This window comes from Pelodiscus sinensis, chromosome 6, assembly GCF_049634645.1.
Source record: "Pelodiscus sinensis isolate JC-2024 chromosome 6, ASM4963464v1, whole genome shotgun sequence".
Lineage (NCBI taxonomy): Eukaryota > Metazoa > Chordata > Testudines > Trionychidae > Pelodiscus > Pelodiscus sinensis.
In genome coordinates this window covers 15252864-15266865 of record NC_134716.1, presented here as the reverse complement: position 1 = coordinate 15266865, position 14002 = coordinate 15252864, and the positions used below count along the sequence as shown (strand labels likewise).

At 43.4% G+C, this 14002-nt stretch overlaps 1 protein-coding gene across 3 annotated transcripts in view; it reads right to left on the bottom strand.

Moving 5' to 3' along the window:
* Window positions 1-12926, bottom strand: part of LOC102459008 (RNA exonuclease 1 homolog) — a 37845-nt gene extending 24919 nt beyond the window's left edge. For all 3 annotated transcript variants that reach the window (XM_075931458.1, XM_075931460.1, XM_075931459.1), the window contains exons 1-5: window positions 12666-12926; window positions 7655-9078; window positions 6825-6920; window positions 3425-3632; window positions 1379-1521 (exon numbers count right to left, since the gene is read on the bottom strand). In XM_075931458.1, the coding sequence (XP_075787573.1) occupies window positions 1379-1521; window positions 3425-3632; window positions 6825-6920; window positions 7655-9078; window positions 12666-12810 (2016 nt within the window). In that variant the 5' untranslated portion in view covers window positions 12811-12926. The remainder of the gene's footprint in view (window positions 1-1378; window positions 1522-3424; window positions 3633-6824; window positions 6921-7654; window positions 9079-12665) is intronic.
* Between the last annotated feature and the right edge of the window lie 1076 nt (window positions 12927-14002).

Here is a 14002-nt window from a genome sequence, read left to right as displayed (position 1 = left end):
CCCGAGGGCAGCAGGATAGCCACGGCGCGTCTGGGCTGTCCCGCTGCCCGCGTGTTCTGCCACTTTGCTCCCCGTCCCCCTGGTCTGCAGACCAGGGGGACGGGGAGCAAAGCAGAGCAAAGCCACGGAGCCCGAGGGCAGCTGTCCCGCTGCCCCTGTGCTCCGCGGCTTTGCTCCGGACGCCTGTGGTACAGCAGCTGGGGCGCTGCTGGTTGGTCCCGTAGCGCCGCTCTGGGTGCCACTGGACCAACCCAGCAGCACCCCAGCTGCTCTGCCCCAGGTGTCCCCTAGTCAGCAGCTGCTGAAAATGACCAGTGGCTGACTACAGGAAGCCCCTGCCCCAGGCTTCCTGGAATCAGCCGCTGATCAGTTTCAGCAGCAGCTGACTTGGGGATGCCTGGGGTTCTTAAGTTGAATCTGTATGTAAGTCAGAACTGGCGTCCAGATTCAGCCACTGTTGAAACTGATCAGTTTCAGCAGCGGCTGAATCTGGACGCCAGTTCCGACTTACATACAGATTCAACTTAAGAACAAACCTACAGTCCCTATCTTGTACGTAACCCGGGGACTGCCTGTATTTTTGGAAGAGCAATTGCCATCAGAATATATCGTTCTCTGCCTTAATCTCTAACTAGTACATTCTTAGGGCAGAGTTGAACCCTAAACCCTATTACTGATGATTTGGCTGAGATTACTGAATGAATTGCCTACATGCTGTCTGACTACCTCTGTTCAGGATATGATGTATTTCATTTAAGTAAAACATTTAACACCCAGACACCAAATCAATGCTACCTATTCCTATGAGAAATCAATCCAACATCTGCGACTTCTCAGCAGAAGGATGAAGAGGCAGGAGAATTCTGCTACTAGGAATGTGATCAGGTAAACAGTTAACCAGTTACCCGGCAAGCATCACTCTTAGTTGTTGATGCTTGCCAGATGCTTGTTAACCAGTAGGTGGAGCAGACCCCCAACCACAGCCCAACATGAGCGAAGGGCTGCTTTATCCCACATGGGGGTTGGGAGCCATGCGCGGGCAATGCCACCCTCCTCAGGAACCATCACTTAATCAGTTAACTGGTTAAACACTAGGTTAACTGATTACCCAGGACTTTACATCCCTGGTAGTATACCATTACTGTTCAAATGTAGTCACTTGTAACCACACAGACCACCAAGTGTTAGTATTATCAAATCAACTTTAAATCAGTACTTCCTATAGAAGGTGATTATGAAATATGGAGAAAAAAGTTAACATTTAATACTTGCATTTTCTGCAGTTCATAGCAAGCAAGCCTCCATACGTAAACAAGAGGAGTTGATAACTGCAGAATTTGGGCACATGTGCATGTACATTTTACTACTACTACAGTACCTTAATAGGCATAGGAGAAATCCTTTTTACTGAAATATTAGAAGGTCGGCATGGCATCACTGTAGCAGCATTTCCTTGAAGGAATACATTCAGTTGACCACTGCTGGTTGCAACAGGTTGAACATCAAGCAAATTTAAACATACTGAAATAACAGAAGGTAAATTATGTCTTTTAATACATAAAATTTTGTTGCTCAATCCCAATTGTGTTACAAACTGGTTACAATTTTACATTGTTTACCAAATTCAAAGTTAGCTAAAAATTTAGGAGACTAGCTGCAGACTCAAAGGCACACCAAAGTCTTCACTTTTGCTAATCTACTTTATGTGGAAGGAACTCACATTACAGTGATAAGTTGCAGGATGGTAAATAAGATACTTATACAAGTAAACGTATACAAAACTTTGAGTTCTAAAAGTGTTTTCCTAGCATAAGACCAGAACAAGCTTTTGAGGTATGTAAATAAAACCTAATTTCCAAAATGTGGAAACAAACCACAAGTAAATCACCACAGTTTAGAAATAGGCTGCAAGCCTACAACATAACATATGGATTATAGCTATTAGGCTAAATAGATCCTCTTGACACTAATTTCTACCATACTGATGAAGGGAATAGAAAAGAAAATGAAAAGACAGCTGAGAAACACTAATTATACTCTTGAGATCCATCTCAACAGCAAGCTTCTTTCAAAAGAAGCTTTTTCAGAAGAGATCTTCAGAAAAAGCTTCTTTTGAAAGAGCGTCCACATCTCAAAACCGGATCGAAAAAAGCAATCTGCTTTTTCGAAAGGAGTAGCCAGTCTGAATGGACGCTCTCTCAGAGAAAGCCCTGATTGCTACTCACAGAATGGCCACCAGGGCACCTGTGCTTTTTTCAATTGCTTCTTTCGAAAAATATCCCTGTTCTTTCAAAATTAAAAAAAATAAATACAATTTTTTTTTTAAAAAAAGGCATGCGTGGACACAGATCTTCCGAAAAAGGCGTTCTTCCTCATAATTTGAGGTTTACCAATGTCGAATAAAACCTGCATTCTTTTGATTTAAGTTCAAAAGAATGGGACTGCAGTGCAGATGTAGGAGAAGTTTTCAAAAAAAAAAAAAAAAAAAAAAAAAAAAAAAAGGCAGTTTTTCCAAAAAAACATGTAGTCTAGATATACCACGAAGGGAAATCCTGTATTCACTGTTAAATGGATTTTTCACATAGCAACGGCTTTGAACAAACAAATATTTTTGCAGCACAAGAACTGGCAGAGAGTACTCCTTTTGAAAGTCAGACTTAATAAAAAAAAGGAGACTTTTAAACTTAGTATAGTGCCATGACAGTTTTAATGTTAACATGAGAATAGAAAAGTCTAAATGTTAAGTTTTTGGTACTTTCTTTTAAAAAAGCCGTTCACAAGCTTCATTACACTGCAACCCTCTTCAGACAACAACAATTACTGTCTGACCTGGGAAAAGGGGTCTGGAGCCTAAGCCTTATTGCTATCATGGAAGCCCTTAGGCTTTGGCATCAGCCCTGTCTGTTGGGGTTTGGACTTGAGCCTGGGCCCAACACCTCTAACCCATTAAAATGAGGACCCCTAGTTTGGGGTCCTAGCAGTTTGAGACCCGATGAACTGTAGGAAGGCTTTCAGGAAAGCAAATACATAAGGCCAAGAAAGACAGGGATTGCCATGCTTTAGAGTTTCAAAGAAACCCTATATACATGACAGCAACTTGAAACCATTTTAGTTGTTCAAAGTTCTTTCCTGCCTCACAAAATTGCCTGAAAACATTTTATTGAGAATGTCAGCCAAAACCAAATACAAAATTAATTGCATTATGTAAACTGATATTAAAATGTTGACTCAATCAGTGGAACTACACTAATACTTACTATAATAAACTGAATTAAGGATTCATTCAGGCATCCAAAATGTTTAAGAATGATCACTTTTGGAATAAAGTTGAAAATATTTTTAAGTTATCTGAAGACTACAATTTATTTAAAAACCTGGCTTATCCCAATTTGTGAAGCCTATATAGTACATTGAGTTGTCATACCCATCGGTCCTATGTTTTGAATCTGAGTAGTTGACAATACAGGTACAGTTTTCTTCTGACCAGAAGTTGCAGCAACAAAAGCTTGTCCACTTTTAACAGCAGCTGTTATCTGTGCTGCCTGTTGCTGTACCTGCAGGATTCTGGTATGGCAAGCCTGCTGTGGAAGAGGAGCTTTAAAAGGCACAAGTATTTCTTTGTTGTTCTGTACCTAATGAGCACGAAAAAAATGGAATGTTCATCCAATTGCATGTGTCAATATACACTTCCAAAATCACAAGCTAACAGTCATAGGAAAATACATTTACAAGATGACATGCTTCCGCCATCACTTCAATATCCCTTCTCAAAGACATTTTTTCCACAACAAGACAAGCTAGAGGGTCAGATTCTCAGATGGCATAAGTAAACAGAAAGCCACTGAAGACAGTGAAGCTCCACATCAACTGAGGTTCAAGCCCACAGGCATTTATAATATATAAATATATTTAAAAAAACTCGTGTTACTCACCCAACCAACTGCAAAGTAACTTAGCTGATTTCAAACACCAGTTTAAAAAATGAGGTAGAATAAAACAGTTTCTAAGATATCCAAGACTGAAACAAAGGACTTTAGAAATTCAAGTCAACATTTTACAGAAGATCTGAATACAAACGAAATGACAGTTTTTGGAAAAGACACACAACATGCCTCCTAAGCAAAAAGTCATGACTTTCATAAGTTTCCCAATCCTTCCCAGATGAAGACCTGTAGATAGCATATGGCCAACATCTCAACCTGAAGGCTAAGCTTCTCGTAAGCCAAGTGGCTGTGAAGCTGCCTATATAGCACTACGCAAGCACTCAGACCCTGATCAGGGGCCTGCTGTAACTAGGGAAGACTGATCTCCTTCCCCAACCTAGCCCAGCCCTCAGGGTCCCAGCCTCTGCACTAGGATCTGACACTGCCAGGGAGGCCTTCCCTCAGCTCTAACCCAGCCCCAGCAGGCATCTGCAGGGGCTAGGGAACAGGTGCCTTTCCTGTAGCTATTGCTCCAGAGCTGCCTCCTAGACCAGGTGCTGTTGCAACGAGAGATGGGGGAGTCTTCTGTCCTTCTGGTAGCCCTGAAGCACCCTCTTTCATTCCAAATCCCCTCAACCCAGTCCTAACTCCATAGCCTGCATCTCCAGTTGGACCCCTAACATCCTCCTGTACCCCAACCCTACTTCACGGCCCTGTGCCCCTCCTCCCTGATCCCACCCTAAAGCCCACATGCCCTATCAGAGCCTTTTGCATCATATCCCAACCTTCTGCCCCAGTCCTGAGCCCCCTCCCATACAAATTCCTTGACTCCAAATCTACCATATGATTTTTATGTGCACTAATATAAAGCTGATGTGTCACTCCTGCCCTCCATAGTGGGGCACATAATACAATTCTTTCTGCTTGGGGTGGAAGGGAAAACAGTCTGAAAGTAAACAAAACCATGAATTTTAGCAAAATCCTCACAAGACAACTAAAAAAAGCCTGAGTCTACAACCATCCATATGCAAACTCCTTTGTTGTGAAAAGTTTTTAAGTTATAGAATTTGCTATGAACCTATTTGGTGTGTATATATTTAGTTCTTACAAGTATATATTTTATACAGACACACAGCTCATTTGGCCTGGGATATTTATAACAGATGCCAAGCAAAATATCAGATTAAATGTTAAATACAGTACATTTCATCTTTAGAAGATAAAGATAATTAACTGTTTACTTAACTTTATCAGATTACAAGGATATCAATTAAGTTAGTTATATAGTGCATATTACTGAAGAACATAAACCTTTAAGAGATTAGATGTTGATTCTGTGCCACAAACACTAATTTGTACTCTATGTTTTATACTAAGAACAAAGTTTGGAATTGTTTCTCCTTTGGCTGATATTACTAACATCTAAATGCAGTTTTTCATAATGGGTATGTTAGCAGCAGCGGAATAAATTCAGAGACTTGTAAGGCCGTAACTGACGAGTTCTAACATATCTTGCTTCTAGAAACAGGAACATTCCAAATATAGCGGGGACGTACTTCTTAATGTTTTGTAATTAAAAGAAAAGCCACTACTGAAAATAAATGTGAGGCATTATTAATCCTGTTCATTTAAAAAGCAACTTTAAAAGATCATGCAGGATGCATCAAGACACTTTCAACTCAAGGAGGGTTGTCATAATTCAGAGCTCAGTGAAGTACAATTAAGCAGAGTTTTCAAATGTTGCCTCAGAATATGCTAAATAAACAGTGACTAGCCCCAATGACCTTCAGTGGGACTATACTCACTAATTATGCAATTCTTCAAATGAAAGTCAAAAAAAAAAGAAAACAAGTGTCTATAATAGCAGGATCTCAAGCAGGTAATGCAAGTTTTGAACAAGGCTGTTAAACAAGTAGTTTTGCGGCATTTAGCTGTATTTGGTAGAATGGCTTGTCTGCCAGCTCAAAGTGGGGCACCCTGTACTAAATTAGAACAAGTTGTAAGCAAAATTACATTAGCGTCAATGGCACCCTATATTTAATATTTTCTTCAATTTTTTCCTGACAGTCATAATTTTCAGTGTGGTGGTATGTTTGCTGTTTGAGAGCTCAGTGAAGCAAAAACATATATCTGAAGTTGCAGTCTTACAGTTAAGCCAACAGTAACCTTGGAGCTGGCTAAAGTTTAATTTAGAAAGGTTAAAGAAAATGTACAAAAGCCATTTACAGTAAACTTCCGATAATCCGGCACCTTTAGGACCCGGGGGGCTGGATTATCAACCAGACTCCTCATAGCCCCCCCTTCCAATAGTCCGGCTCTGCCCCTGGCATCCCCGATTCAGCTGCTGCTGGTCAGTTTCAGCAGCAGCTGAATCGGGAAAGCCGGGGGCAGAGCAGCTGGGGTGCTGCCGGGTTGGTCCCGTAGCACTGCCCCTCAGGGCTGCGGGACCAACCCGGCAGCACCCAGCTTCTCTTGGGGACACCTGGAGCAGAGCAGCCGGTGCTGCCGGGATGGTCCCGCATCCCCAAGGGGCAGTGCTACGGGACCAACCGGGCAGCACCCCAGCTGCTCTGCCCCCGGCTTGTCGGAATCAGCCGCTGGTCAGTTTCAGTAGCAGCTGAATCGGGAAAGCCAGACATAGAGCAGCTCCATTTGTCCAGCTGCCTGAACACTTCTGGATTCCTGAGGTGCCGGACTATCAGGAGTGCCGGATCATTGGATGCCGGACTAATGGAGTTTTACTGTATATTAAAACGCACCATTTACTTTTGGCCTACCATATTTTATTTACGATGAGCCTCAAGAGAAATTAACTTTAGGTTGAGGTTATAAAAGCTAGTATTTTTACTAGTTGTTTATATTATGCAGACATATTTCTCAAATTCCCAGATGAAAACTCACATCAAATTTTGCAGTGTGTGCAATTCTTTTCTTCTGCCCAGGAACCATATCTGTCTTTGTATCCAAAGTATCTAATTCAGCAGGAATTCCAAGACCCTATTAAAATTAAGCATAAGACAATACAGGTTCTCTCTTTAATTAGCTAAAGAATATACAAACCAAACTTTGACTCAATCTTATAATTCACTAGTTAACTTAACTATTCCAGCTAATGGAAGGAATCAAAACATTTCCAATCTAAAGTTACACCAACTGAAGTATCTATCTTCATCAAGATAGCTACAAAGACTTCATCTTTATTTTTACATCTGAACAAAAATGGTATATTTTCATTATTTCATATATAGAAATAATTTTAACAAATAGATTTTTCAAAATACATAAACTCGCACGTCACTCTCTTTAATATGATTACCAATTTGTGAAACATTTAAAAAGATTATATAGTTAATCCAAAAATCTACCAAGACTACCATGTTCTAGGTTTCTCATACACTGCAACTGGTCATCTCTAAAGATAAAACTATTTCCTAACAGCATCTACTTATTTTGGATACCAAATTCAAGCATTTCAGGGATGATCTTTAAGTTTTCTGGACTCAGAAAGCTCTCAGTCACTTGAAGTTCAGAATGCTCAACAATTCTGAATATTTGGCCATGTGTCAATCTAAGCTCCCAATATTAATGGACACTTTCCAAAATGTGTTTTTTTTTTTTTTTAATAAAGAGAACACACTAGTGAAAAATATTACAAAATACACAGAATGCTTTTCTCCCTGAATTCCCATGAAGGAGCAAAGTGCAAAAATGTACAAGGAAGTTTACTGCACCTGCTTAGCAATTTCTTGCTTTCGTGCTTCACTTTCAACAAACTCATTGAAAATTCTCCGGCATTCCTCTATCGGGTCATCAGATTCAGAAAGTTCAGTATCCTCTTCACTACACTCTCTCTCTTCTTCTGAAGAAGAATCTAATACAATTACTTCACTTTCTTCAATTGTAGTACACATAGTTTTACTATTATTTTCTCCACTACAGTTTGTAGTCAAGAGGCGTACATCACGACAAACTCTCTCATCCAAATTCAAGGGAGAGCTGGAATGGATGAATACATTTCCCAACACTTCATTTTCTTGTATAATCTGATTTTCCCCTTTATTTACCGGCAATGTTTTAAAAGTCTCCTGTGTAGTTATCACAGTTGTGTCTTTTGAGCGGTTTTCAAAATACAAACTAGACTGTGCCCCTCTCTTGCAACTTGGTATGTTTTTATATTTACTACTATCCAGTTCTTCAACATCAGATATTTTCACTGATATTTCACTCTTTGGATCATCTTTCTTCAAAGTTTCTTTCTGCATCAGTGCCTTAATAGGAGAAACTGAAGATAAATTATTTTCCTGAGAGACAATAAAAGATTTTCTTTGTTCATTAATGTTATCTGAACAGTTCAAACCATTAATTTTCACATTGGGTAAATGTGCATTTTGAGTTTTTGGTGAAGTTTTCAGTGATTTCTCAATGCTGTTTACATTTGTTTTGTCATCCTTTTGCAAAATTACAGTAACTTCACCTTTTTTCTCAATACACTTAAGAGGATCTTCTGCTATGTCACTATTCTGAAGATTTTGTTTCATTACTTCCCTATTCCAATTTTTTAAGCTCCTACTTATTCTTGGCTTCTTAGTGACAGTCAGTGGTGGGACATCAATAACCAGATCATCATCATCATCATCAGATTCTTGGAGCTTTATTTCAAGTTTTATAGGTGAAGAGCTTCTTGATCTCTTCTTTGGGGATCTATGCCCAATTCCACATAGAGACATTTTCGGAGACTCTATGTGAAAATTAACAGGAGGCATTTTCACTTGTTTAAATTGGTGTGTATCATTTTCCTCTTTCATTATGGAAGAGCTGAGTAGGCCTGCAGAATAATTTAGCAGTGGATCGTATTCAAGGTCAGTTGTTGGACAACTATGGTCAATCACATATTTACTGGATGCCAAAGGACAGGTTTTTTTTGAGTACTTTGAGACTGGAGCTACAAGACAGTTTTTTGTAAGAGAACACAGATCATCATCTGCACAAGTATAATTTCCTTTAACATCATTTGTTTTAGATATCAAAGAGTTTTTAGGTATTTCATCTTGAATATTATATTGTGAGAGTTTCTTCTGCCCTTCTTCAACTTCAGTCTTGACAGACTCAATTGCTTTTTTGATTCTTTCCAGTTCTTGTATACCTTTACCTGGCTCTGTTTATGGAAGAAAATCATGTCATTCACTGATCTCACTAATACTAAATTGGATATTAATACTAAATTGTATTAAACAACAATTTCCCCACCTCCCCCATACAGTTCAGCTGAAAAAGATCTTCTAGGTAATAAATTATTACCAGAGACTGCCGTAAGGTTCTACAAGTATACAGGCTCACGGTTTAAACAACAGTTTTGTTATTCAGCTAATTACTACTGCACTTAAACATGGACTTAATGGACAATGTTGTATACCAATCATTTTTCTTGTTAAAAAAGTTTAGTATTTGTATTAGTTTAAACTGCATTTCAGTGGAGCATAAAATATATTAAAATCTCAGTGCTGAGCTCATGAGAGCTGCTTAAAATGGTGTTGCTGTGTGTTCAGGAATGGGAGTGCTCTGCTGCAACTGAGCAGTAGATAGGGAGGAAATGATTTGATCCTTCACTCTCCTCCCTGTCTCTGCTGGGTGCTACCGACCACTGGATTCTGTGGTGAAATGTTGCTTAGTCTATGCCCCTTTTGTAACACTCATGAGACTTGGATTCCCATGGATTGAAAGAAGTTACAAAGTCCATTCATATTAAAATCAACTGTAAACGTGGAAATCCAGTCACACTATATAGGACGTGAAGTCTTCCATCATGGAGGCAAAATTAAGACTGCATGTGGTATGAGTCTCTCTCATGGCTCTCACAGAACAGTTAATTGCCCTACAAAGATGAAACGGCAAAGGATCAAATAAAAAGCACAATTATTTAGGAAACAATTAGTAACAGACTATATGCTTAAACTGTATACTAGGACTATCAAGCGATTAAAAAAATTCATTGCTATTAATAAAAGTAATCGCACGTGCTGCCCCGTTGAAATGCTGCTGCCGCATTTCAAAGGGACAGCTGATCCCGGGTTCCTGCAGTGCTGGAGTCCCCACCTGATCCTGGGCTCTGCTCACACTACCCCTTTGAAACTCAGCAGCAGCATTTCAACGGGGCAGCGCTGCACAGAGCCCAGGATTAGCTGGAGTCCCCAGCTGACCCTGGCTCCATGCAGAGCTGCCCCTTGGAAACACCATCCTGCATTTTAAAGGAGCAGCGCCATGGGATCCCAGGCTGTGTTGCTCTGACCCTTTGAAACACCAGGATAGTGCTACAAAGGGACAGCACTGCACAGTGGCAGCATTTCAAAGGGGCAGCACTGCCCCGAATCAGCTGGGGACTCCAGCTGATTCCAGGCTCCTACTGCGCTGCCCCTTTGAAACACTGTGGCAGCGTTAATCACCAGCATTAATGCACATTAATCGCCAGCCCTACTGTATACATATAAAGTTTAACTGACAACATACAACTACACTTCTAATATCTGTAAGCACTAATTAAGGTCATCAGTTTTTGCAAGGGAAGTAAATTTCAGAAGGAAAATTAGGAAACCCAATAAAAATTACATTGTTATTTTTAAAATCTGAAACTCAAGTCTAGTTTTTAAAACCTACGTGTACAGCACTCTTTGGTTAAGATAAAATTTTGCTGTATACCTTTAAAATGAAATTAGCCCACAACTGTACTAACAGCAGGGATGCCCAGCTTCTCCACCAAGTTACATGAAAAATGGTAGTGTGTAACAAAACTCAGAAACTGACACACATGTATGAAAATGTCAATTCATACAAGAGGTAAAAAGCTCCCTAACAGGAAAGGCAATAGTGAGAGTAAAAACAAACCAGACGTGACAGGTGTTAGTCATGTACTACTGAATGGCATTCTAATAATATAGTGATGGTGGCAAATAACCCAACATCATACCCCCTAGGAAATTCTACTAAGCACTTCAAACACTGACATACTCCTGGAAAGCAATGCTCACTTTCAGAAAAGATTCAAATATTTCCAATACATGTCCCGTCCCCCCTTTCCCAGAAAGACTACTATTCACAGAACAGCTCAAGGCTAAAGTTTAGTTCAGGCAGTCCTAAGCACCCAAACCTTCCAGTTACGCCAAGGAGCATTATTAGAGATGCAATGTGTAGTCAACTACACAATTAACTGAAACTTGATTTTATCAGTTAATACTATTGACTACACCCACTCCCCCCCTTTGCTGCCTCTGATACAGAGGCAGCAAAGAGGGGTGGGGAGGCAGGAACAAGTGTCCATGGGGAGTTTTCCCCCACTCCCACACTGCTGCTTCAGATACTGAAGCAGTGGTGCAGAGGGTGATGGGGCAGATGGAGCCAGATGTCTACATGTGCTTCTGTGTATCAGAAGCACCAGCACAGGGAGAGGGGCAGGCAGGAGCTGACTTTTTCGGTAGAGCCAGCAGCATGAGGTGGCTGGGGGCTCCCCGGGAGTAGGGCCAGGAGTGCATTGGCTGCCAGTCCTGCCTTGGGGCCTAGCCAATAATCATGAAAACTAAAATTTGATGCAGTTACATTAACGCAGTTAAATTAATTGCTATCCAAGATCCCTAGGCATTACCAGGGTTAAGCATTGCTCAGAATCAACCCTGATGTTTTCTTATCTCCCTAAGAAATAATACCTTAGTTTTCACAATGTTGCTAATCAAAACTGAGAGAAATGAAAGAATAAGTGCCAGAAAGACTCAATCAGTCCACTTAATTTTGGGCAAGTCACTCCTTGGCTTTCATTCACCAAAGCACTGCAGTATAGATACTGCAGAGAACTACATTCTATTTTAAATTTCCACTTTTTAAATAGTATCAACATTTTTATTACTGCTACTGCAGTTATATTTAAAATTCTGAGTAAGAAGCAAGGAGAGGGGCTATGCAACACCACCACTAAGCTATTTATGAATCCACCAGAGGACACTAATATGCCTACAGGACAGGAAAGCCAAATCTCCGACTCAGGTTTGAGCCCACACCCTCTTTGGCCAACCACAAATCAGTCTGGCACAGGTAAGCAAGCACTCAGGATCCAGGTCCTAGAACCCTGCCGGGATCAGGGGGCAACTTCTGCACAGACTCACGTCCAAGGGGACGGGCAGACCCAAGTCAGGGACACAGCGCAGTACAGATGCATTAGCACAGCGGGGAGACTGGAGCCCAGCACTTACAAACCCAGCCTCACGCTGCCGGGGTGACACTGAAACGCAGCCGTGCGAACTCTGCGTCCCACAGGCCAAGCGTTACAAGGGAGCAGGGCCCTGCCCCCGGGCTGCAGTCAACAGCCTCTCGGCACGTCCATCCGGCAACACCTGCACTTAGCAGACACGTGTCAGGGAAGCGGGGCGGCGGCCAGGAGCCAGCAACGGAGGCCGGGGCAGGAGGAGCCATTCCCCAGGGCCCAGCTGCCGGGTCCCCTGCGGAACCAGGGTCCCGGGCCGCCACCCAGGCGGGGCAGGGGCCAGACGTGCAGCCAGACTCGCCCATTCCTCTCAAGGGCGCCCCCTGCCCGCCCGCGGGTCCCGGGGCAATGGCAGGCGGGACGCGGGGCAGCCCGAGGGGCTGGGAGGAGCGGGGTCCGCGCAGACTCGGGGGCCACGGGCCATGTCCCCGAGTGGGCGGCTCAGAGGGGCCCCGACCCCGCAGGCCGCTCAGCTTGGGCAGCGCCCCCGTCCTCACCCATGGCAGGGGCGTCGCTCAGCGGCTGCCGCCCGCTCCGCCCCGCCTCGTGCCTAAACTGGCAGCAGGGCCGCGGGCAGCCCCCGCCCGAGGCGCCATCGAAGGGGCAGGGGAAGCCACTGAAGTAACCCGCGGAGCGCAGCATCCCCCCGCCCGCAGCCAGCGCGCGGCGCAGCGAGACTCCCGCGCGCGGAGCCGGCTGGCCGTTGGGCGCGCAGAGCCGCGCGGACGGGAAAAGGCGGCAGCGCCGCCAGTAACAGCCCCACCCCTGCTACGCCCTCCTCCCGCGGCAGCGCCAGGCGGCCGCTCTGGAGTCCGCGCTATTTATAAAGGGGGGGCGGGGCTCCGAGAGCATATGCGTCTATGATCCCTTTAAGCCAATGGCGCCGCAGGAGTAGCGGGGGGCGGGGCTTCGGGTTCCCGTTAAGCCAATGGCTGGAGACTTCTGTGGGGAACGTTTTGTTGCTGCCGCCGCAGGTGCCGAGCCTCCCGCTGTAGTTTGCGTGTCCCGCCGCCCGTGGGAGTCGCGGGCCTGCAAAGTGGCGCGGGGGAGCGTGGAGCTGGCTGCGGGCGCTTGGGATGCCGGGGGCACGTGAGGGCTCCGAGCCACGTATCCGCAGTGGTGCGTGTGCAAGTGCCGCTGTAGCGGTGCAATTTGTAACTGACGACACGGTGAGATCAGCGTTGACTGTATTGGAACTAAGAAACCTAAATCCCTTCCTGGGTATGGACAGAAGGTACTAAGCAAAGTGACTGAAGTGAAAGAACCTGGCTTTGAGTTAAAGTTTGGAAAGTATGCACTCTTCAGTAGTGACTCCCCATCCTGTGCCAGTTAAACATTTGGGACAAACTCCTTTGAAGTTTTTGGTCCTTGGGGTAACTGTAACAGAGAGGTAGCCAGGTTAGTCTGATCTGTAAAACAAAAAGGCTATGTCTACACTCGTGGCTTCTGGTGCAAGTAATATGCAAATGAGGCTAAGCATGGAATATCGTGGAGCCTCATTTGCATACCTAATGAGCCACCATTTTTTTCAGAGGTGGCCCTTGCGCAAGAAGGAGGGTCTACACTGCCCCTTCTTGTGCAAGAAAAACCCTCTTGCGCAATGCCATTACACCTATTACTTGAGAGGAAGAACAGCATTGCGCAAGAGGGTTTTTCTTGTGCAAGAAGGGGCAGTGTAGACCCTCCTTCTTGCGCAAGAGCCTCTTCTGGAAAAAAGATGGCTCATTAAGTATGCAAATGAGGCTCGGCGATATTCCACACTTAGCCTCATTTGCATATTACTTGCTCAAGAAGCCGCAAGTGTAGACATAGCCTTTAAAATAAAATCTCTGCA